At 41.4% G+C, this 25,846-nt stretch overlaps 1 protein-coding gene across 7 annotated transcripts; it reads right to left on the bottom strand.

Annotated features, from left to right (window-relative positions):
• Window positions 1–4,359: 4,359 nt before the first annotated feature.
• Window positions 4,360–25,846, bottom strand: LOC115205015 (luc7-like protein 3). 7 transcript variants are annotated; one of them, XR_003880546.1, is made up of 10 exons: window positions 25,604–25,846; window positions 19,352–19,458; window positions 18,739–18,883; window positions 18,501–18,581; window positions 14,991–15,095; window positions 14,660–14,821; window positions 14,095–14,426; window positions 11,289–11,449; window positions 6,422–6,936; window positions 4,360–5,921 (listed from the first exon to the last, which is right to left on the bottom strand). XR_003880546.1 is itself a non-coding variant. In XM_029770591.1 (10 exons), the coding sequence occupies exons 1-9, from the start codon at window positions 25,700–25,702 to the stop codon at window positions 6,734–6,736; spliced, it is 1,395 nt and encodes a 464-aa protein (XP_029626451.1). In that variant the 5' UTR covers window positions 25,703–25,845; the 3' UTR covers window positions 4,360–4,977; window positions 6,701–6,733. The 7 variants fall into 7 exon arrangements, 5 of the variants coding, with proteins under 5 accessions (XP_029626451.1, XP_029626474.1, XP_029626459.1 ...); XR_003880547.1 differs by having other exon boundaries at window positions 4,360–4,977; window positions 5,837–6,936; XM_029770591.1 differs by having other exon boundaries at window positions 4,360–4,977; window positions 6,701–6,936; window positions 25,604–25,845.

Raw genomic sequence — 25,846 nt, forward strand, 5'->3', positions numbered from 1 at the left:
GCATAGAGTTAGTAGATTTGGATAGAAAACACTCGAAAGTTTCTAAAACTGTTTGAATGGTGTCTGTGAGTATAACAGAACTCATATGGCAGGCCAAAACCTGAGAAGATTCCATACAGGAAGTGCCCTGTCTGACAATTTGTTCTCCTTCTGTGGCATCTCTATCAAAAATACAGCATCTCTGCTGTAATGTGACATTTTCTAAGGCTTCCATTGGCTCTCAGAAGGCGCCAGAAAGTGGAATGACGTCTCTGCTGTCTCTGGGCGAAAAACAGGAGTTTTTGTGAGTGGTCAGGCAGGGAACAATGACACTGGAGATGCGCGTCCACGAGACGACTCAGTCTTTGAATGAATACAACGTCGCCCGGTTGTAATATTATCGCTATTTTACGAAAAAAATCGCATAAAAATTGATTTTAAACAGCGTTTGACATGCTTCGAAGTACGGTAATGGAATATTAGGATTTTTTTTGTCACGAAATGCGCTCGCGCGTCACCCGGATTGTGACCTGAACGCATGAACAAAACGGAGCTATTTCAATATAACTATGGATTATTTGGAACCAAAACAACATTTGTTGTTGAAGTAGAAGTCCTGGGAGTGCATTCTGACGAAGAATAAGCAAAGGTAATCACATTTTTCTTATAGTAAATCTGAGTTTGGTGAGGGCCAAACTTGGTGGGTGTCAAATTAGCTAGCCGTGATGGCCGGGCTATCTACTCAGAATATTTCAAAATGTGCTTTCGCCGAAAAGCTATTTTAAAATCTGACACCGCGATTGCATAAAGGAGTTCTGTATCTATAATTCTTAAAATAATTATGTATTTTGTCAACGTTTATCATGAGTAATTTAGTAAATTCAACAGGAAGTTTGCGGTGGGTATGCTAGTTCTGAACATCACATGCTAATGTAAAAAGCTGTTTTTTGATAGAAATATGAACTTGATTGAACAAAACATGCATGTATTGTATAACAATGTCCTAGGAGTGTCATCTGATGAAGATCATCAAAGGTTAGTGCTGCATTTAGCTGTGGTTTTGGTTTTTGTGACATAAATGCTTGCTTTGAAAATGGCTGTGTGATTATTTTTGGCAGGGTACTCTCCTGACATAATCTAATGTTTTGCTTTCGCTGTAAAGCCTTTTTGAAATCGGACAATGTGGTTAGATTAACGAGAGTCTTGTCTTTAAAATGGTGTAAAAATAGTCATACGTTTGAGAAATTGAAGTTATAGCATTTATAAGGTATTTGTATTTCGCGCCACGCAATTCCACTGGCTGTTGACTAGGTGGGACTGCCCAGGGAGGTTAACAGATGTGCCTTGTTAAAAGTTAATTTGTGGAATTTCTTTCCTTCTTAATGTGTTTGAGCCAATCAGTTGTGTTGTGACAAGGTAGGAGTGGTATACAGAAGATACCAAATAGGGCTAAAAGACCATGTCCATTTTATGGCAAGAAGAGCTCAAATAAGCAAAGAGAAATGACAGTCCATCATTACTTTAAGACATGGTCAGTCAATCTGGAAAAGCTCAAGTTGAAAGTTTCTTCAAGTGCAGTCACAAAAACCATCAAGCGCTATGATGAAACTGGCTCTCATGAGGACCGCCACAGGAAAGGAAGACCCAGAGTTACCGCTGCTGCAGAGGATAAGTTCATTAGAGTTACCAGCCTCAGAAATTGCAGCCCAAATAAATGCTTCACAGAGTTCAAGTAACAGACACATCTCAACATCAACTGTTCAGAGGAGACTGCGTGAATCAGGCCTTCATTGTAAAATTGCTGCAAAGAAATCACTACTAAAGGACGCCAATAAGAAGAGACTTGCTTGGGCCAAGAAACACGAGCAATGGACATTCGACCGGTGGAAATCTGTCCTTTGGTCTGATGAGTCCAAATTTGAGATTTTTGGTTCCGACCGCCGTGTCTTTGTGAGATGCAGAGTAGGTGAACGGATGATCTCCACATGTGTGGTTCCCACCGTGAAGCATGGAGGTGTGATGGTGCTTCGCCGGTGACACTGTCAGTGATTTATTTAGAAATCAAGGCACTTAGTGGGACTATCATTTGTTCTTCAACAGGACAATGACCCATCACACCTCCAGGCTGTGTAAGGGCAATTTGACCAAGAAGGAAAGTGATGGAATGCTGCATCAGATGACCTGGCCTCCACAATCACCCGACCTCAACCCAATTGAGATGGTTTGGGATGAGTTGACCACAGAGTGAAGGAAAAGCAGCCAACAAGCGCTCAGCATATGTGGGAACTCCTTCAAGACTGTTGGAAAAGCATTCCTCATGAAGCTGTCATCAAAGCAAAGGGTGGCTACTTTGAAGAATCTCAAATATAAAATATGTTTAACGCTTTTTTGGTTACTACATGATTCTATGTGTTACTTCATAGTTTTGATGTCTTCACTATTATTCTACAATGTATAAAATAGTACAAATTAAGAAAATGAGTAGGTGTGTCCAAACTTGAGGCCGCTCCAGAGTACAGGCCTCGCTGTAACGCCCATTCCTTCACTGATAAACGTAAATCCAACCATCACCACTGGTGAGACAAAACTGTGACTCGTCAGCGAAGAGCACTTTTTGCCAGTCCTGTCTGGTCCAGTGACGGTGGGTTTGTGCCCATAGGCAACGTTATTGCCGGTGATGACCTGCCTTACAACAAGCCTACAAGCCCTCAGTCCAGCCTCTCTCAGCCTATTGCGGACAGTCTGCGCACTGATGGAGGGATTGTGCGTTCCTGGTGTAACTCGACAGTTGTTGTTGCAATCCTGTACCTGTCTCGCAGGTGTGATGTTCGGATGTACCGATCCCGTGCAGGTGTTGTTACACGTGGTCTGCCACTGCGAGGACGCTCAGCTGTCCGTCCTGTCTCCCTGTAGCACCGTCTTAGGCGTCTCACAGTACGGACATTGCAATTCATTGTCCTGGCCACATCTGCAGTCCTCATGCCTCTTTGCAGCATGCCTAAAGCACGTTCACACAGATGAGCAGGGACCCTGAGCATCTTTCTTTTGGTGTTTTTCAGAGTCAGTAGAAAGGCCTCTTTAGTGTCCTAAGTTTTCATAACTGTGACCTTAATTGCCTACCGTCTGTAAGTTGTTAGTGTCTTAACGACCGTTCCACAGGTGCATGTTCATTAACTGTTTATGGTTCATTGAACAAGCATGGGAAATAGTGTTTAAACCCTTTACAATGAAGATCTGTGAAGTTATTTGGATTTTTACAAATTATCTTTGAAAGACAGGGTCCTAAAAAAGGGATGTTTCTTTTTTTGCTGAGTTTATGATTCCAGCCCTTGTCTCTGTGATAAAACAATTGCTATCAGTGTTTAATATGTGTTATTAGGTACGGTTTTGAATTGTTTAATCAAATATTCTTAATTCCTAATACTTTATGGCCTGCAGGTCACTTGGTTAGGGAAACCTTTTGGTCCTAATCATGATTTATCATCAGTCGGGCTAAGACGTTCCTTCTAACCACAAGACCCGGCCTAGGAAAACTCCAAGCCCTAGACCAAATTCCCCTCTGGAAGAGGCAGGTGCAGTCTACACCCAGTACAATCACTTAGACCTTGGCACTAATCCTTAAGCAGTTGGCTGGGCTCCAGTGCTCACTCAGACCAGCCACAGGAGGCAGGCACAAACCCAGCCTGTACACTGACCCCACCACCCTTAATTATTAATTACACTGCTCTGATCAGGTCTGGAACCGCCCGCTGCGTTGTCTAATTGCCTGCTGGGTTGACAAGGTCAGTTCTGAGACTGAAAAGCCGAAATCACACTAATAAAAAGGCCAGACTGAGCCAAGCTGTAGGCTACTGGGCTGGCCTGGTTACACATTCACTATAGTTGCTGGAATCGTGCTGGAAAGGAGTGTGAAAAGACCATATCTGAGCCAGCACAGTGGGGTTCAGGTCGGCCCTAAAGTGTGATCCAGGGAAGAGCGAGAGGCTGGTAAGGTATCCTTATTAGGACCATAATCAGACCAAACTCCCTCAGTTATCTAGCTCCTATCTTGATGCTAGATGGTAGACAGGGAATACCTAGTCAGTTGCTTAACCACTAGGCTACCTGCCGCCCCAAAAAGACAGAGCAAGTGAAAGAGACAAAGATGGAGTGCGAGTCAGCTACCGTTGATTAATGAAAATCTCTGGGTTTCATACAGAGCCAGTGGGGCTCATCCTCTGAAGTAGATTCTAATGAGCCGGGGTCTGTATTCACAAAGCATCTCAGAGTAGAAATGCTGATTTGTCAGGATCAGTTCCAACCTCTTATTTATTATGACTTAAAAGGCAAAACTGACCCTAAATCAGCATTCCTAACAAGAGTCAAACAAATCCACAGACATCATTCAAGCTCTCTTTTTATTGATCAAGATGAACAGGTTTAAAATCAGAACAAAAAAAGCTCAATTAAATCTCACTATATTTTACAGTAAGGGGCTAGAGAGATCAGTCAGTGGGTGTGAGATCTGGTGGGTGGAAAGCAGAGAGAGAAGAGTGAGATGCTCCTGACTAACATTGTACAAACACTTCCCGAACTGATTTTACAACGGATTTTCCCAAAAAAGTCAAACCGTGGAAACCTGACATTACAAACCAAAACAAGCACGGTTTTTATTTGTCATAACTGCATGAGAAACAGAACATAGATAAAAGCCTTAATGTACCATTCTACCTCAGCAGCTACTAGACAAGGTCCTTTATATCAGAAACGATGAAGGAAAGAAATACAACAGAAAACTGAATGAAGACTGTCTGGTCCTGCGCTAAAAATGTGATCTTCAAAACAACAGGAGGACAGAGGACACCTTACACACGTCTTTTGTTGTGACGTAGATGTCACAGTTGTTTTAATAAGCCACTACATCTGTGGTTCACCTTGTTTTAAGCAGCGCAGAGACAGGTTCAGGGTGGAGTGACAGGTGGTCTTCAGATCTTCCTCCTCCAGATTTCCCAGCGTCCCCTGGGGTGCACAAACGGTCAAAGAGGTGACACATTAGCAAAGATCCTGGTAACACAGCTTGTAGCAGCCACAAGCTGTTATCATCAACTATACATACAAACATACATACATAGATATTTCTCATTAATAGAAATCCCCCTACAGACATGTCACAGAGGAATGGTAACTAATCTAACGAACTGGAAAATAAACTAAAACTAGCAAACGTTGGGGAAAACTAAATTGCATTTTTGGAGCAGGGAACATCCTGGCATTCTGAGGACGTTTCTCCAACAGCTCTTTAATGTTAGTGGACATTAGCTGACGATGGCCACCCTGCTCTTCACACTCAGTTTGGGACACAGTATAAGGCAATAGAACTCAACTTTAAAGTTTTAACCATCCTATTTTGAGATTATGGAACCTGCTTGATATCCCCTTTACCATAAAATGAACTGTAGACAAACCTAAACTGAGGAATGTTAGTTGGATGATATCGATATAACCATCGATATCAAACATGGGTCAAAAAAAAAAAATAATTCCAATCAACAGCATGTAAATAATATAAATTGGTACACTTTCAAAGTCAATGAAGTCTTGAAAGGCAGGTTCACTAATTAGCATCAAATCTAATTAAACTAGACAGCTGGAGGATATCAAACAAGTTGACCTGTACCTCTTATCATCATCACTTCCTGATAATAAATACTTCACAAAAACAACACCTTTAAAAGATGAAAAAAAACAAAAAAAAACAAAAGGAGAAACAAAAACAATACACATCAAGCTTTAGTCATGATAAAGAGCAGTAGGCTCACAGGCAACAGCATTCAGTAGAAATGGATGTGGGTAGAGAAAGGAGTACCTGGGTGAGTACCTGAATAGTTTGACAGTTTGATCCTTGAGGGTTTATTAATTTGCCTTTTTCTTTCATGAGGTCGCTCACTCACTCAACACCAACGCTGTGTGAGGTATGGAAGTCAGCTGCAATCATTCATTAACCCCTACCCTTCCATCATCAGCCCAATGCTAACCAACACACTGTGTTACAATACAATGCATATCAGAGAACTGTATATAGAACACAATATCCATGGCAGTGGGAGAAAAAAAATGGTTTTAGACTGTGCATTCAGTAGGTCAAAGAAATAGTACGGATCCTTCCATATATAGCTTCACTTTACTTTTAAAGTATCTGTAAAATGCAGTGTCTATGTGTGGATACATGTCCACATATCTAGACAAACAGTCACTTTAATACATTCAATATAGGCTATGAAAATCGACAAATGAAAAGACATGGTTACGGCCACCATCACTGAAGAGAAAAAAAATATACAAGAGGCAATACAGGCAGAAAGATATGCTTGGATTTAAATTTGTAAGAGATTTTTGTCCAATAGACAAAATAGAGATATATAATATGTATGCATGTATATAACCGATACAAAACGAGGGGTACCTCCAGGTATGTTTTTCAGGACTACACTGGTCTTTCCCTCTGGGCTTTGTGACCTCTGTTTCTACCTTCTTCTCTCATCATCGGTCTAGCTCCATCTTCAGTGCATACTTACGATGCACTATATCCAAAACAACAGGATAAAGATACAACATACAAATCAAAGGCAATATAACTGAAAGTAAACGGGGGAGAGGAGAACAGGAGGGGGAGGTTTGAGAGGGAAGATGGGGGAGGGGTGTGTGTTTTGAGAGCCAGGATGACGGGGGAGGGCGCACTTACCTGAGCCTGATCTGAGGTCCTATCAGATCAGTTTTAATTGGACTGAGTGTCACCTTCAGAATGGAGGTCGTCTTGAGCAGCCCCGTTGACCCTGGCCAGAAGGGCCAGGCCCAAAGTGGAGGCAGGAGCCTCAGCCTCCACGGGCCCAGGCTTGGCCACGTCAGAGGAAGGCTTGTCATCCTCTAACACCTCGTCCTTCTTGGAGCTGCTCCTCCTCTCCTCCGGCTCCTTACGCTCTGGGAGGGATGGAGGTTTGAAACAGAGTCATGACAAAGACTTCTAGAGTAGGACACACTTCAGATCACACTTGTGAATTCGGTAGGGACCATTATGGTCCAAATGTTGTTGCATCACCAGCTCAATCACAAGCGTGGAGTCACTAAACCAAACGTGGGTAAAAGGCCCAGTCAGGGATTCTTCTGCCATTTAAATCTTTAGGCGGGCCGCCTAAGTGTTTTTCAGGCCACCTAAGTCCAAACAGTATAAAAAAGTATATTTATTTTATACATTTTAGGGATGGAAACCGCTTTCAGTGTAAACTTAAACGACAAACCAGATAAAGTATTTAAAATAAATAATGGAAAATAATATTTTTTTTTATAGTCTTTGAGATCTAACAATCACCAAAAGAAAAGCTAGACAGTCGAGGAGAATTGAAGAAAAAAATATGAATTTAGCAGTATTGATTTTATGTTTGAGTAAAAGAACACCGCATTAGCAATGGCAAAATGAATATAATGGCAGGAAATTAGCTTTAAAACAAACATTTCCTCGCAGCTCAATGGGGAAATTTGTATAACTAAGAAATTCACTTAACTTAAGGTATAAGGGGCAGTATTTTCATTTTCAGATGAAAAGCCTGCCCAGAGTAAACTGCCTAATACTCGGGCCCAGAGTCAAATATTTGCATATAATTAGTAGATTTTGATAGAAAACACTGAAGTTTCTAAAACTGTTTGAATAATGTCTGTGAGTATAACAGAACTCATATGGCAGGCAAAAACCTGAGAAAAATCCAACCAGGAAGTGGGAAATGTGATAATTGTAGTTATTTTGAATCCCTATCGAAACTACAGTGTCTGTGAGGTCACGTTGCACTTCCTAAGGCTTCCATTGGCTGTCAACAGCCTTTAGAAACGTGTTTCATTTTTCTCCTGCTACTGGGCAGAAACTAGGAGCTCAGTCAATGAGTGGACTGCCTGGGACCAGTGAGTTGTTTACTGCGCAGGCACTTTTGGCACGCCGCTCCTTCTTTTTCCTCTGTAATGAATACGCTATTGTCCGGTTGGAATATTATCAACGTTTTATGTTAAAAAGACCCTAAGGATTGATTGTAAACAACGTTTGACATTTTTCTACGAACGGTAATGGACCTATTTGACTTTTCGTGTCTGGATTTACGCCTTTGGATAGTGATCTGTACGCACGAACAAAACAGAGGTATTTGGACATAAATATGGAGTATTTCGAACAAAAATAAAATTTATTGTGGAAGTAGGAGTCCTGGGAGTGCATTCTGACGAAGATCAGCAAAGGTAAGAGAATATTTCTAATACTAATTCTGAGTTTAGTTGACCCCAGAACTTGGCGAGTATCTGTATAGCTTGCTTTGATGGCTGAGCTATGTCTTCAGAATATTGAAAAATGTGCTTTCTCCGTGAAGCTATTTTAAAATCTGACACAGCGGTTGCATTAACCTGTTGAGGACAGATGTTCCGCTAGCCAACAGCCAATGGCATCGCACGGCTCGAAATACAAAACCAACTAAAACACCACAATTCAATTTTCTCAAACAATCAACTATTTTACACCATTTTAAAGATAAGACTCTCGTTAATCTAACCACATTGCCCGATTTCAAAAAGGCTTTACAGCGAAAGCAAAACATTAGATTATGTTAGAAGAGTAAATAGACAAATAATCACAGCCATTTTCAAAGCAAGCATATGTCACATAAACCCAAACCACAGCTAAATGCAGCACTAAACTTTGATGATCTTCATCAGATGACACTCCTAGGACATTATGTTATACAATACATGCAAGTGCTCGATAGGAAGCCCAATAGCCATCATCACTGTTACATCCTCAGAAAGCATGAGCTCCTGAGTTGGGAAAATCTGGTGCAATACACCGACGCATGTCTTGTATTCAAGATCCTAAATGGCCTAGCTCCCCCTCCACTCAGTACTTTTGTTAAACAGAAAATCCAAACATATGGCAGCAGATCCACAAGGTCTGCCATGAGAGGTGACTGTATAGTTCCCTTAAGGAAAAGCACCTTTAGTAAATCCGCTTTCTCTGTGAGAGCGTCCCATGTCTGGAATACACTGCCATCAGACACACATAACTGCACCACCTATCACACTTTCACAAAATGCATGAAGACATGGCTAAAGGTCAATCAGATTTGTGAGCATAATCCCTAGCTGTGTATTGCCGCTTTCCATGTTGTCTGTAGCTTGTGAGGTGTGGAAACACTTTGTTTTTATGGATTTTGTCTTGTTGCTTTTTGTTCTATGTTGCTCTGTCTGTATGCTACATCTTGCTTGTCCTATGTTGCTCTGTCTTTATGCTATGTCTTGCTTGTCCTATGTTACTCTGCGTGTGCTCACTGTTCTATGATTGTCTATATTGTAATTGTTTTTAATAACCTGCCCAGGGACTGCGGTTGAAAATTAGCCGGCTGGCTAAAACCGGCACTTTTACTGAAACGTTGATTAATGTGCACTGTCCCTGTAAAAATAAAATAAACTCAAACATGTTTTGTTCAATCAAGTTCATATTTCTATCAAAAAACTGCTTTTTACATTAGCATGTGATGTTCAGAACTAGCATACCCACCGCAAACTTCCATGGAATTTACTAAATTACTCATGATAAACGTTGACAAAATACATAATTATTTTAAGAATTATAGATACAGAACTCCTTTATGCAATCGCTGTGTCCGATTTTAAAATAGCTTTTCGGCGAAAGCACATTTTGCAATATTCTGAGTACATAGCTCGGCAATCACGGCTAGCTATATTGACATCCGCCAACTTCGGGGTCACCTAAACTCAGAATTACTATTATAAAAATTGGATTACCTTTGCTGTTCTTCGTCAGAATGCACTCCCAGGACTTCTACTTCAACAACAAATGTTGTTTTGGTTCCAACTAATCCGTAGTTATATCCAAATACCTCCGTTTTGTTCGTGCGTTCAGGTCACTATCCGAAGGGTAACGTGCGAGCGCATATCGTGACAAAAAAATTCAAAATATTCCATTACCGTACTTAGAAGCATGTCAAACGCTGTTTAAAATAAATTTTTATGCTATTTTTCTCGTAAAATAGCGATAATATTCCAACCGGGCAACGTTGTATTCATTCAAAGAGAGAAAGAAAAACATGGCAAGTACTCGTGACCGCGCATCTCCAGTCTCACTGTCCCCAGGCTGACCACTTACAAACTCTGCTCCTATACTTTGCCCAGAGACAGCAGACACCCCATTCCACTTTCTGGCAGCTTTAGAGAGCCAATGGAAGCCTTAGAAAGTGTCACGTTACACAGATGCTATAATTTCGATAGAGATGTAACAGAAGGACAACAAATTGTCAGACAGGGCACTTCCTGCATGGAATCTTCTCAGGTTTTGGCCTGCCATATGAGTTCTGTTATACCCACAGACACCATTCAAACAGTTTTACAAACTTTAGAGTGTTTTCTATCCAAATTTACTAATTATATGCATATTCTAGTTTCTGGGCAGGAGTAGTAACCAGATTAAATCGGGTACATTTTTTATCCGGCCGTGAAAATACTGCCCCCTATCCCAAAGAAGTTGAGAAGTATATCTATAATTCTTTCAATAACTGTTTTAAATTTTATCAACGTTTATGATGAGTATTTTTGTAAATTGATGTGCTCATTCACCGGAGGTTTTGGTGGGAATACATTTTCTGAACATCACGCGCAAATGTAAAATGGGGTTTTTGGATATAAATATGAATTAACTTTATCGAGCAAAACATACATGTATTGTGTAACATGAAGTCCTATGAGTGGCATCTGATGAAGATCAAAGGTTAGTGAATATTTTAGCTGTATTTTTGGTTTTTGTGATGCATGTCCTTGCTTGGAAAATGGCTGTGTGGTTTTTGTTGTGAAGTTTATGTCCTAACATAATCTAATTTTATGCTTTCGCCGTAAAGCCTTTTTGAAATCGGACAATCTGGTTAGATTAACGAGAAGTTTATCTTTAAAATGGTGTAAAATAGTTGATTGTTTGAGAAAATGAAATTATGAGATTTTTGCTGTTTTGTATTTCACGCCATGCTATTTCACTGGCTGTTGAATAGTGTGTCCCGCAGGTGGGACACTAGCCCATAGAAGTTAAATTCAAACATTTCTCTACACCGCCTCTAAAATGTTCTCTAAAATTCAGCTACTCCGACGGATGGACCGCGCCCATTGCCACGCCCACCACCTAAGCCCCTTTTCGATTAAGAAAAAAAAAATGCTATTGCTGCAAGAAACCTGCAAGATCGGAGTTGTGATTATTCTAAATGTGTTTGAATGTGCCAATTCGTCCCATGTCTCACCTTTGTCTCTGGACGTCCTGTCCTTGTCCCGGCTGCGGCTCCGGTGGCGGTGAGACTTGCGCTCGGAGCTGCGGGACCTCTTCCTCTCCCGGCTGCGGGAGCGCCGTTTCCTGTCCGAACGCTCCCGGCTGCGCCGCCTCTCCCGGTCCCTGTCCCGGCTTCTGTGGAAAAACACAGGACACAGGAACATGTTAATCCACGACACACTCAAGAGCAGAGCAATGGAACTTTCAACGAGTGAGAGTTTTTCACAAACACATGAACTGTGATCCCTGATTAACATTATAGGGCCAGGCAGAGCTGTACTGGGCTGGTTAAAAACCTCTTACATCTACACGTTCCGCTAGCGGAACGTCTGCTCCAATATCCAATGATGGGCGGGGCGCGAAATTCAAACTCCTCTAAATCCGAAAACTTACACTTTTCAAACATATGACTATGTTACAGCTATTTAAAGACAAGACTCTCCTTTATCTAACCAAACTGTCCGATTTCAAAAAGGCTTTACAGCGAAAGCAAAACATTAGATTATGTCAGCAGAGTACCCAGCCAGGAATAATCACACAGCCATTTTTCAAGCTAGCATATCATGTCACATAAACCCAAACCATATCTAAATGCAGCACTAACCTTTGATGATCTTCATCAGATGACACACCTAGGACATTGTGTTATACAATACATGCATGTCTGTTCAATCAAGTTCATATTTATATCAAAAACCAGCTTTTTACATTAGCATGTGACGTTCAGAACTAGCATTCCCACCGAACACTTCCGGTGATTTTACTAAATTACTCACGATAAACGTTCACAAAAAGCATAACAATTATTTTAAGAATTATAGATACAGAACTCCTCTATGCACTCGATATGTCCGATTTTAAAATAGCTTTTCGGATGAAGCACATTTTGCAATAATGTAAGTACATAGCCCGGCGTTACAGGGCTAGCTATTTAGACACCCACCCAGTGTAGCCTTCACCAAAATCACATTTCCTATAAGAAAAATGTTCTTACCTTGCTTGTTCTTCATCAGAATACACTGCCAGGACTTCTACTTCAATAACAAATGTAGGTTTGGTCCCAAATAATCCATCGTTATATCCAAACAGCGACGTTTTGTTCGTGCGTTCTAGACACTATCCCAACGCTAAATCTCGGCCACGAGCATGACGCAAAATATGACAAAAAATTTCGAAATATTCCATTACCGTACTTCGAAGCATGTCAACCGCTGTTTAAAACCAATATTTATGCAATTTATCTCGTAGAGAAGCGATAATATTCCGACCGGGAATCTGCCTGTCTGTAAACTGAGGAAAAAACCGAAAGCCGGGGGCGGGGCGTGTCACGCGCCTAAGGCTTAGTCCATTGACTGACCACTCAGCATTTGCTCTCGTGTGCTTCAGCCAGGGCTTTGAATGACATCATTCCTGTTTTTCCCGGGCTGTGAGACTCCATTGTTGACGTGAGAAGTGTCACGTAAGAGCAGAGATCCTTTGTAAACGACAGAGATAATAAAGAAGGGCAAGAAATGTTCAGACAGGGTACTTCCTGAACAGAAGCATCTCAGGTTTTTGCCTGCCATAGGAGTTCTGTTATACTCACAGACACCATTCAAACAGTTTCAGAAACTTTGGAGTGTTTTCTCTCCAAAGCTAATAATTATATGCATATTCCAGTTTCTGGGCAGGACTAATAATCAGATTAAATCGGGTACGTTTTTTATCCAGCCGTGAAATTACTGCCCCCTAGATGTAACAGGTTAACCCCCTAAGGTCAATGTCCTCACCCCGCGGAAAACGAATTAGAATAATAATATCTCCAGAAAAATATTTCAGATTAAGGTAGATATGTTGTTTTTGCAATGGATGCGTCTCAATCCACTGCATCCACCTATGTAACACTTCCGCATCTGTGGTGAAAGGTGACAGAGCTAGAGCTGTGTTTGTCAGACCATGAGGCATCCCGAAAAATCGGTCTCCTCACAAAATCGTCTGTAGCATCCGAACTATTATGACCCCTCTATGGAAAGATGAGACTGGCATGAACACGATGGTGTTCTCCGTTTTGCTCTACGATCCCCACAAGCGTCTTGGGACTCGTCAGAAGTCGGTACCGCCAATCTGCCAACTTCTGTCTGTAGCGTCCAAACAGTTTGGGCTACACACTATTATGTAAAGGTGAGACTCTCAGGAACATGTCTGTTGTTCTGCTCTAAGACGCCCACAGGCCTCAAGACTGGTCTGATGGACCACCCGTACCAGTTGAAAACATTTATGGAAGTATATACGGAGACTGTTAATTGGCAAAAAATAAGGGGTTAAATACATGTTTAAAAAAAAAAAAAAATCTCTCAGATGTAGGACAGACACTTCAGAACAAACTTTCTTTAGATGTCTTTTTGGGACTATTTGTTGTTCCATGTAGTGAATCTGTTATTCAATGCGTTCGTATAGGCTAATAGCAGTAAGGCCAAAAAATGTTTTAATCAAATAAGTTTTTTAACATAAAACAAAAAGTGTGATACAAGGGGTCTTAAAATACCAAATCAAATAGCAAAATGATCTTTGGTATGACCTTAACACAATTCCTTATAGCTTAGTAGACCCCCTCCCCCAGCTTAGACTCTTATGGGTTAAGCATCCACCATAGTTGCTGGGACCGTGCTGGAAAAGACAATTTGAAAGGAAAATGAACGAGCCAGCACAGTACAGTTGGGGGTCGGCCTATAGCGTGAATCAGCCACACAACTAGTCTACGTGCCATACAGTACTAGTCTACGTGCCATACAGTACAGTACCTGCTACGTTTGCGCTCCCTCTCCTTGCTCCTGGACCGCCGGCGTTCCCGGGAACGACTCCTCTTACGGTCCGACGCTCGGCTGGAGTGGCGGCTGTTCGAGTGGCTCCTCCTTCCTCTCTTCTCCCTCTCTCGCTCCTTCTCCCGCTCCTTCACTCGCTCCCTCTCTTTCTCCTTCTCCTTCTCGCGCTCTTTCTCCTTCTCTTTCTCTTTCTCCTCCTCTTCCAACTTGCGCTTAGTCTCCCTCTCCTCCCTGTCACGCTCCCAGTCCTTGCTTTCTAGCTCTCCCTTGTCTTCTCCGGCGGGGTCTTCGGATCGCCGATTTAACTTCTCCTTAACAGAAAATCATTCATTCATGACTTATCACGAACAATTCAATTATATGACCGAATGTTCTTCTGCATCAGCAATATCAACCCACTGGTCTTTCAAAACAGCAACAGTCAAAATGATTAAATTATACTTCCTTTTCATGGGTATTAAAGCATACAGTACAACAAATGGCATATATGGAATCTTAACAAACTGACTTGGGAGTGAACAATCCTTCAAACTTAAGGACTTACCTTGAGCTCCTCCACGGTGGACTTGATCTTGGCGTAGCCCATGTGCTGCTTGCCCATCAGGTGGTCATCCACCCGGGACTGGGCGTCTCCCACAATGAGGAACGCCCCGCACACCTCACACACCTCCATCTGTTTCTCCTGGGCCGCAAAGGTCTCAATCGTCTGGAATCAATCAGGACGACTTTTAGTTTTACAAGTAGAGCACTTTCAACCAAAAACATATTCATCCCCAGGTTTAGTTCACGGTATTGAATTCATACAAAAGACTTACTAAATAGATAACTGAGTTGATCAATGCTGATGGAGTGATAAAGAACCGGGAGTAACTCACCGAGGGGGTGGAGCTGAGCAGCTCTCTCTCATCCTTTAGCTGTTCCACCAGTTTCATCATTCCCTGGGCCTCCTCCACTCTGCCCTCAGAGCCCAACTCCTCAATCTGAACACAGCACATACAAACAGCAACTTTGTTGACATAGAAAACAACTTACTCACTCCAGAGTATGTGTCCTGCATGAATGTAGGCTTTCACATGATGGATGCATGTACACTACAGTTCAAAAGTTTGGGGTCACTTAGAAATGTCCTTGTTTTTGAAATAAAAAAATAAAAGCAAAAAATGTCTACACTGTATTTCTGTCCAATTTTATGTAATTTTAATGGACCAAAATGTGGTTCTCTTTCAAAAACAAGGACATTTCTAGGTGACCCCAAACTTTTGAACGGTAGTTCAGGGTCCATGTACATTTGAAGTCGGAGGTTTACATACACCTTAGCCAAATACATTTAAACTCAGTTTTCCACAATTCCTGACATTTAATCCTAGTAAAAGTTCCATGTCTTAGGTCAGTTAGGATCACCACTTTATTTTAAGAATGTGAAATGTTAGAACAATAGTAGAGAGAATGATTTATTTCAGCTTTTATTTCTTTCATTACATTCCCAGTGGGTCAGAAGTTTACGTACACTCAATTAGTAATTGATAGCATTGCCTTTAAAACTTCTTAGGGCTAGGGGGAATTTTTGAGAGAAAAAAGAAAGAAAAGAATTTTGAAAAAAATATGTGCCCATTTTTAACTGCCTCCTACACCAACTCAGAAGCAAGAATATGCATATTATTGTTCAGGTTTGGATAGAAAACACTCTGAATTTTCTAAAACTGTTTGAATGGTGTCTAAGTATAGCATAACTCATATGGCAGTCAAAACCCTGAGACAAATTCTGACAGGAAGTGGATACCTGATGTGTTGAATTACCTTTAAGCCTATGCCATTGAAACACACAGGGGCTTATTAATCTTTGAGCACTTCCTATGGCTTCCACTAGATGTCACCAGTCTTTACAAAGTGTTTTGAGTCTTCTACTGTGAGATCTGACCGAACAAGAGCCATGGAACGGTGGTGGCCGATTAGACTCTGGCGCGCGAGTTCATGTTGGGTACTCTTGTTCCAATACGTTTTAAAAGAGAATGAAATCGTCCGCCTTGAATATTATTCATGTTCTGGTTAAAAAAGGCACTAATGATTTATGCTATACAACGTTTGACATGTTTGAACGAACGTAAATATTTTTTTCCCCCTCGTTCATGAAGTGAAGTCCGGCGGGCATAGATCATGTGCTAACAACACGGAGCTTTTTGGACATAAATTATGAGCTTTTTCGAACAAAACTACATTCGTTATGGACCTGGGATTCCTGGAAGTGACATCTGATGAAGAGAATCAAAGGTAATGGATTATTTACATAGTATTTTCGATCTCTCCAACATGGCGGTTAGTCTGTATCGCAAAGCGTATTTTTCTGGGCGCAGTGCTCAGATTATTGCAAAGTGTGATTTCCCATTAAGATTATTTTTAAATCTGGCAATCCGGTTGCGTTCAAGAGATGTAAATCTATAATTCTTTGAATGACAATATAATATTTTACCAATGTTTTCGAATAGTAATTATTTAATTTGTTGTGCTGATTTGACTGGCGGTTATTGGAGGGAAACGATTTCCTGAACATCAACGCCATAGTAAAACGCTGTTTTTGGATATGAATATGAACTTGATAGAACTAAAAATGCATGTATTGTCTAACAATGTCCTAGGAGTGTCATCTGATGGAGATTGTCAAAGGTTAGTGCATAATTTTAGCTGGTTTTCTGCTTTTGGTGACGCCTGTCTTTGGATTGACAAAACATTACACACAGCTATTGTCAATGTACTCTCCTAACATAATCTAACTTTATGCTTTCGCCGTAAAGCCTTTTTGAAATCGGACAACGTGGTTAGATTAAGGAGATGTTTATCTTTCAAAGGGTGTAAGATAGTTGTATGTTTGAGAAATTTGAATTATGACATTTAATTGTTTTCAAATTTGGCGCTCTTGATATTTCACCTGTTGTTGATAGGGTGTACCAGGGGTGGCACGCTTGCGTCCCACATAGCCCCTAGAGGTTAAATTGTTTAACTTGGGTCAAACATTTCAGGTAGCCTTCCACAAGCTTCCCACAATAAGTGAATTTTGGCCCATTCCTCCTGACAGAGCTGGTGTAACTGAATCAGGTTTATAGGCCTCCTTGCTCGCACACGCTTTTTCAGTTCTGCCCACAAATTCTCTATAGGATTGAGGTCAGGGCTTTGTGATTGCCACTCCAATACCTTGACTGTGTTGTCCTTAAGCCATTTTGCCACAACTTTGGAAGTATGCTTGGGGTCATTGTCCATTTGGAAGACACATTTGTGACCAAGCTTTAACTTCCTGACTGATGTCTTGAGATGTTGCTTCAATATATCCACATCATTTTGTTTAGTGCACCAGTCCCTCCTGTAGCAAAGCACCGCCACAACATGATGCTGCCACCCCCATGCTTAACGGTTGGGATGGTATTCTTCGGCTTGCAAGCCTCCCCTTTTTCCTCCAAACATAAAATGGTCAATATGGCCAAACAGTTCTATTTTTGTTTCATCAGACAAGAGGACAATTCTCCAAAAAGTAAGATCCTTGTCCCCATGTGCAGTTGCAAACCGTACTCTGGCTTTTTTGTGGCGGTTTTGGAGCAGTGGCATCTTCCTTGCTGAGCAGCCTTTCAGGTGATGTCGATATAGGACTTGTTTGACTGTGGATAGAAACTTTTGTACCCGTTTTCTCCAGCATCTTCACAAGGTCCTTTGCTGTTGTTCTGGGATTGATTTGCACTTTTTGCACCAAAGTACGTTCATCTCTAGGAGACAGAGCGTGTCTCCTTCCTGAGTGGTATAACAGCTGTCTGGTCCCATGGTGTTTATAGTTGCGTACTATTGTTTGTACAGATGAACATGGTACTTTCAGGCGTTTGGAAATTGCTCCCAAGGATGAACCAGACTTGTGGACGTCTACAAATTTCTTCTGAGGTCGTGGCTGATTTCTTTTGATTTTCCAATGATGTCAAGCAAAGAGGCACTGCGTTTGAAGGTAGGCCTTGAAATACATCCATAGGCACACCTCCAATTGACTCAAATGATGTCAATTAGCCTATCACAAGCTTCTAAAGACATCATTTACTGGAATTTTCAAAGCTATTTAAAGGCACAGTGAACTTAGTGTATGTAAACTTCGGACCCACTGGAATTGTGATACAGTGAATTATAAGTGAAATAATCTGTCTGTAAACAATTGTTGGAAAAATTACTTCGTGTCATGCACAAAGTAGATGTCCTAACCGACTTGCCAAAACTATAGTTTGTTAACAAGACATTTGTGGAGTGGTTGAAAAACGAGTTTTAAATGACTCCAACCTAAGTGTATGTAAACTTCCCACTTCAACTGTAAGTGTGCTATATGGTGGAATGTAATGTTTTAGTAAACCCAGGCAGCTCACCTGCATGACTAGGTCCTCGATCTTCTCTGTCAGGACTGTAGCTTTCTCCTCGTTCTTCCCCACAGGACCACCAGGCCCCTGCTGGAGAAAGAGAAGGTCCAGTCAGCATAATCTAACAACATTGATGAACATGACAAACCAAATACAAGGGTTGGCCTAGGTTTCCATGTAGAGTTCTGTGTTCTCTATAGTGGTGAACCTATGGGCATTGACTGAGTATATCTATATGTATTCTTACTCCTGCGGCCTGCTGGGCCTGCGACAGGGCCAGACGGGCGTGGCCCCTGCGGATCCTCCTCTCCACCTCGGCCAGGAGAGACTGCAGGTAACGCAGGAAGTCCCTCTCATAGCCCTCCTTCATGAACCGGGAGCTCTTCTCATACCTGGTGCACATAGGGATGAAAAGGGAGTTATACACCTGTTATTCCATGTTATACGCTATAGACATGTGATATTAGTTTAAGAACAGCCCTTAGTCGTGGTATATTGTCCATATACCACACCCCCCAGGCCTTATTGCTTAAATATACCACAGGTATAATACAAAATTACTTGTTTACTTTTCTAATTACATTGGTAACCAGTTTATAATAGCAATAAGGCCTCAGGGGGTGTGGTATAAGGCCAATATAACATTCATAACCAGTTTATAATAGCAATATGGCCTGAGGGGGTGTGGTATATGGCCAATATACCATGGCTAACAGCTCTATCCAGGAACACTGTGTTGTGTCGTCCCTAAGAACAGACGTAAGACGTGGTATATTCGCAACATTCCACAGCCCCTCGGGCCTTATTGATTAATTATAACACAAACAACAAAAAGTGATGGGAAAAAGGGTAAAACTTACATTTTCCTAAGGTTTTCATCGTGGATTTTTTCACAGGGACCCAAGTCAGACCGGGTGTTTGTGAATAATTCTGCAGGGCAGAATCCACAGAGATAGTACTTACAGGTCTGCAAGGGAAGGGAGAAAGGATAAGCCACGTCATTAGTGAGACAACAGTTGCATGATTTTGGGAAATACTGAAGCCACAAAACCCAAAACCTCTTCAATGCCGGGCCTGCCAAAAATGTTGCTTGAAAACTGGTTGGGAAATGCAACATGGATCTTCTATCAAACATGCATCTTCAAACATTGATTAGCTTAATCTCACTGATGAACAAGATTAGGTAAAATTGGCATTATTACCAAAGCAATCTTTTTAAAGGTAACCATTTGGCCCATCATACACACATGCAGTGCGTTCGGAAAGTGCTCTGACCTTCACTTTTTTCACATTTTGTAACGTTACAGCCTTATTCTAAAATGGATTAAATGAACAGAACATCCCCTCAATCTACACACAATACCACAACAACAAAGCAAAAACAGGTTTAGAAAAGGCTGCATAAAAATACACAAAAAACAGAAATACCTTATTTAAATAAGCATTCAGACCCTTCAATTTGAGACTCAAAATTAAGCGCAGTTGCATCCGGTTTCCATTGATCATCATTGAGCTGTTTCTACAATGTGATTGGAGTCCACCTGTGGTAAATTCAATTAACGTCTTACGGCCAAAATTCCGTTAACGGGATCGATATGACAACAGCCAGTGAAAGTGCAGAGTGCCAAATTCAACACAGCAAAAATCTCATAATTAAAATCTCTCAAACAAACAAGTATTATACACCATTTTAAAGATAAGATTCTCATTAATCCAACCACAGTGTCCGATTTCAAAAAGGCTTTACAGTGAAAGCACACCAAACGATTATGTTAGGTCAGCACCTAGTCAAAAAAACAGCCATTTTCCAGCCAAAGAGAGGAGTCACAAAAAGCAGAAATAGAGATAAAATTAATCACTAACCTTTGATGATCTTCATCAGATAGCACTCATAGGACTTCATGTTACACAATACAGTGAGGGAAAAAAGTATTTGATCCCCTGCTGATTTTGTACGTTTGCCCACTGGCAAAGAAATGATCAGTCTATAATTTTAATGTTAGGTTTATTTGAACAGTGAGAGACAGAACAACAAAAAAATCCAGAAAAACACATGTCAAAAATGTTATAAATTGATTTGCATTTTAATGAGGGAAATAAGTATTTGGAGGGGGGGGGGGCCTAGCCCTCACCCTCTGATCCAACACGTCCTAGATGTGCTCAATGGGATTGAGATCCAGGCTCTTCGCTGGCCATGGCAGAACACTGACATTCCTGTCTTGCAGGAATTCACGCCAAGAACGAGCAGTATGGCTGGTGGCATTGCATTGCTGTAGGGTCATGTCCGGATGAGCCTGCAGGAAGGGTAACACATGAGGAAGGAGGATGTCTTCCCTGTAATGCACAGCGTTGAGATTGCCTGCAATGACAAGCTCAGTCCGATAATGCTGTGACACACCGCCCCAGACCATGATGGACCCTCCACCTCCAAATCGATCCCGCTCCAGAGTACAGGCCTTGGTGTAAGGATAAACGCGAATCCAACCATCACCCCTGGTGAGACAAAACCGTGACTCGTCAGTGAAGAGCACTTTTCACCAGTCCTGTCTGGTCCAGCAACGGTGGGTTTGTGCCCATAGGCGACGTTGTTGCCTGTGATGTAAGGCAGGTCCTCACCTGACAACAGGCCTACAAGCCCTCAGTCCAGGATCTCGCAGCCTATTGCGGACAGTCTGAGCACTGATGGAGGGATTGTGCGTTCCTGGTGTAACTCGGGCAGTTGTTGTTGCCATCCTGTACCTGTCCCGCAGGTGTGATGTTCGGATGTACCGATCCTGTGCAGGTGTTGTTACACGTGGTCTGCCACTGCGAGGACGATCAGCTGTCCGTCCTGTCTTTGGCGTCTCACATTACGGACATCGCAATTTATTGCCCTGGCCACATCTGCAGTCCTCATGCCACCTTGCAGCATGCCTAAGGCACATTCACACAGATGAGCAGGAACCCTGGGCATCTTTCTTTGTGTTTTTCAGTCAGTAGAAAGGCCTCTCTAGTATCCTAAGTAGAGATCGACCGATTAAATCGGAGTGGCCGATTAATTAGGACCGATTTCAAGTTCTCATAACAATCAGTATTTTTATTTAAACTTAATATAACACATCAATAAAATCAATTTAGCCTCAAATAAATAATGAAACATGTTCAATTTGGTTTAAATAATGCAAAAAGAAGAAAGTAAAAGTGCAATATGTGCCATGTAAGAAAGCTAACGTTTAAGTTCCTTGCTCAGAACATGAGAACATATGAAAGCTGGTGGTTCCTTTTAACATGAGTCTTCAATATTCCCAGGTAAGAAGTTTTAGGTTGTAGTTATTATAGGAATTATAGGACTATTTCTCTCTATAGGATTTGTATTTCATATACCTTTGACTATTGGATGTTCTTATAGGCACTTTAGCATGCCAGGGTAACAGTATAGCTTCTGTCCCTCTCATCGCTCCTACCTGGGCTCGAACCAGGAACACATCGACAACAGCCCCCCTCGAAGCAGCGTTACCCATGCAGAGCAAGGGGAACAACTACTCCAAGTCTCAGAGCGAGTGACGTTTGAAACGCTATTAGCGCGCACCCCGCTAACTAGCTAGCCATTTCACATCGGTTACACCAGCCTAATCTTGGGAGTTGATAGGCTTGAAGTCATATACAGCGCAATGCTTGAAGCATTGAGCTGCTGCAGCTAAGAGCTGCTGGCAAAATGCGCAAAAGTGCTGTTTCAATGAATGCTTACGAGCTTGCTGGTACCTACCACCACTCAGTCAGACTGCTCTATCAAATCATAGACTTAATTATAATATAATAAACACAGAAATACGAGCCTTAGGTCATTAATATGGTCAAATCTGGAAACTATCATGTCGAAAACAAAACGTTTTCTTTCAGTGAAATACGGAACCGTTCCGTATTTTATCTAACGGGTGGCATCCCTAAGTCTAAATATTCCTGTTACATTGCACAACCTTCAATGTTATGTCATAATTACATAAAATTCTGGCAAATTAGTTCGCAACGAGCCAGGTGGCCCAAACTGTTGCATATACCCTGACTCTGCGTGCAATGAACGCAAGAGAAGTGACAAAATTTCACCTGGTTAATATTGCCTGCTAACCTGGATTTATTTTAGCTAAATACGCAGGTTTAAAAATATATACTTCTGAGTATTGATTTTAAGAAAGGCATTGATGTTTATGGTTAGGTATAGTCGTGCAACGATTGTGCTTTTTTGGCAAATGCGCTTTTGTTAAATCATCCCCCGTTTGGCGAAGTTGGCTGTCTTTGTTAGGAAGAAATAGTCTTCACAGTTCGCAACGAGCCAGGCGGCCCAAACTCCTGCATATACCCTGACTCTGTTGCAAGAGGTGACACATTTTCCCTAGTTAAAAGAAATTAATGTTAGCAGGCAATATTAACTAAATATGCAGGTTTAAAAATATATACTTGTGTATTGATTTTAAGAAAGACATTGAGGTTCATGGTTAGGTACACGTTGGAGCAACGACAGTCCTTTTTTGCGAATGCGCACCGCATCGATTATATGCAACGCAGGACAGGCTGAATAAACTAGTTGAAAGATTACTGGAATCTGTGTGGGTAGCTGGACAGGTAGGATGACTGACAGTGAGGGTGAACAGGTGTTCACGGGTCAGGTGACAGAGGAATGGATGAGACTGAGGCAGGAATTCCTTTAACCATAAAGTGGTATATTTACTGAGTAGTCTGTGCTGCATAACAAAGGAAACAGAATAACGTGTATCCAATCAAATCCATCATCAAAGATCTAATCATAACAATCATTCATTATTAACATCATTTAGGGAATTCAACAATCCAGTTCATTAATAAGTCAATAGGAATCGTCGGTGAGTAATTTAGGCTCATAACTATTTATCATAAATCATGAAAGAATAATACAAACAGTGATCGGTTATTCAATCTATAATCACCATTAGTTGGATATCAGAGACGATCAGTTCAACAAACAATGACTTTCTTATGTCACCCTTTCAAGTGTCTTCATGTGTACATGTAATTTCATTACATATTAACCATATCAATTGCATAATTGGCCTATTATGAGCCGTAGGGCCGTGATCATTGACCATTCACATTACACAATATGTTTGGAGCGTGCGCTCCAAGCCGCGCTCCGCGGTAATAACTCTAAACAACAACTGGTGGCCCACTCTCCCGATTGCAACAGATAGTTCAGATGAAAGTTCAGATGAACGGTAACAGAGTCGGTGGACTTTTGTGGATTCATGGACGCACAGAACTTCTGGATTAGACGGAGTGAAGGAAGAGAAAGCAGCGCGATCAGGCGATGGCGATTTCCTCCTTTTATGGAGTGGAGATCTGTCGGACATTTCCACCTGACCGAATTAAAGCGCCCCTGGCCCAGCTGAGTAAGTGGCAATGAATTAAAGGATTATTCCACCAACTCCATGGCCTTTTTCTACACTAGTAATATCATCAACCATGTGTAGTTAACTAGTGATTATGATTGATTGATTGATAAGATAAGTTTAATGCTAGCTAGCAACTTACCTTGGCTTCTTACTGCATTCGCGTAACAGGCAGACTCCTCATGGAGTGCAATGCAAAGCAGGTGGTTAGAGCGTTGGACTAGTTAACCGTAAGGTTGCAAGATTGAATCCCCGAGCTGACAAGGTAAAAATGTGTCGTTCTGCCCCTAAACAAGGCAGTTAACCCACCGTTCCTAGGCCGTCATTGAAAATAAGAATGTGTTCTTATCTGACTTGCCTAGTTAAATAAATGTAAAATAAATAAATAAAAATGTAAAAGGCAAATCGGTGTCCAAAAATACCAATTACTGATTATGAAAACTTGAAGTCGACCTCTAGTCTGAATACTTTTCTATTATTTTTATTTATTTAACTAGGCAAGTCAGTTAAGAACAAAATCTTATTTACAATGACGACCTAGACGACGCTGGGCCAATTGTGCGCCGCCCTATGGGACTCCCAATCACAGCCGGATGTAATACAGCCTGGATTCGAACCAGGGACTATAGTGGCGCCTCTTGCACTGAGATTTACATTTTAGTTATTTAGCAGACGCTCTTATCCAGAGCGACTTACAGTAGTGAATACATACATTTCATGCATTTTTTTGGTGTACTGGCCCCCATGGGAATCGAGTGGCGCAGTGCCTTAGACCGCTGCGCCACTCAGGAGCCCTGTAAATGTTATTTTTTTAAATTGTTAATACATTTGCAAAAAAAAATAACTTTTTTGTAATTATGGGGTATTGTGTGTAGATTGAGGGGTAAACAATAAATACTTTCCGAATGCACTGTAAGTTACATTACTTTTTAGATGTGTATATTGTTAGATATTACTGCACTGTTGGAGTTAGGAACACAAGCATTTCGCTACACCCACAATAACAGCTACTAAATATGTGTATGCGACCAATAAAATGTGATTTGACTCAAGACTCATGCAACTTGATTAATTAACTAGCTAACGTTACATTGACAACAACATAGCATAAGGTTACTAAGCTAGCTAATGTCTAACTTTGAGCCAATACAAATGTCAATATTGACTGAAATTCGCAGCTAGCTAGTTTGTCTCCATTATGGGTTCACATTCTGTTGATGTCTGCGAATAACGTTAAAAGTACCCACTTGTTTTTATTTAGCAAGCTAGCTAGCTCAGTTGTCAGTGGACCTGTAGCTAGCCGTCGTTAGCAAACTCGTATGTTGTCGTTGGCGAAGTTACTCATTAACTACTATATAACAATATCTAGCTAGCTATAGTACAGGGCCAGTGTTGGTCGTTAGTTTAATGTTGAATGCGGATTCGTGGGTCAGGGGGTTGGGCCTGGAAGGAACATGCTGTCCTCAATTGTAGCTAACGCGTTAACTTACCTAGCTAGCTAACACCCGACCCTAGCGGTCGTTAGTTTATAGCTAGTTACGATGCTGTTAGCTAGAGAGCATCATGTAGGTAGCCAGCTATTACGTTAAGCAAACACATCAATATCAACGTCAGTTTGTTAGCTATCTACCTATAAAACGACTCACTGAAAACAAGAACCGGACGAAATTGTTTCCAGCGAGCTGGGTAAAGCTAACAAAGTGACTAACTTACGGTCTCGTGGTCCCAGCGTACGTTGCATCGTTTCTCGTCGGGGGCCAAGTTTCTGTCTCGACCCATCAACTCATCGAGTAACTGGGCTGCGGAAAGCATTTTGCCTCAAACTGAAAGCTATTGTATCTACTAAGTTAAACCATTTATTATTGCGCCAAAGAAATACAGATCCTAGTTATTTCAGATCAAAATGGCAGCCGTTCGCATTCAGCAACAGTCGCTACCCACTGCGCAGCCGTGTGC

This window comes from Salmo trutta, chromosome 1 (assembly GCF_901001165.1).
Source record: "Salmo trutta chromosome 1, fSalTru1.1, whole genome shotgun sequence".
NCBI lineage: Eukaryota > Metazoa > Chordata > Actinopteri > Salmoniformes > Salmonidae > Salmo > Salmo trutta.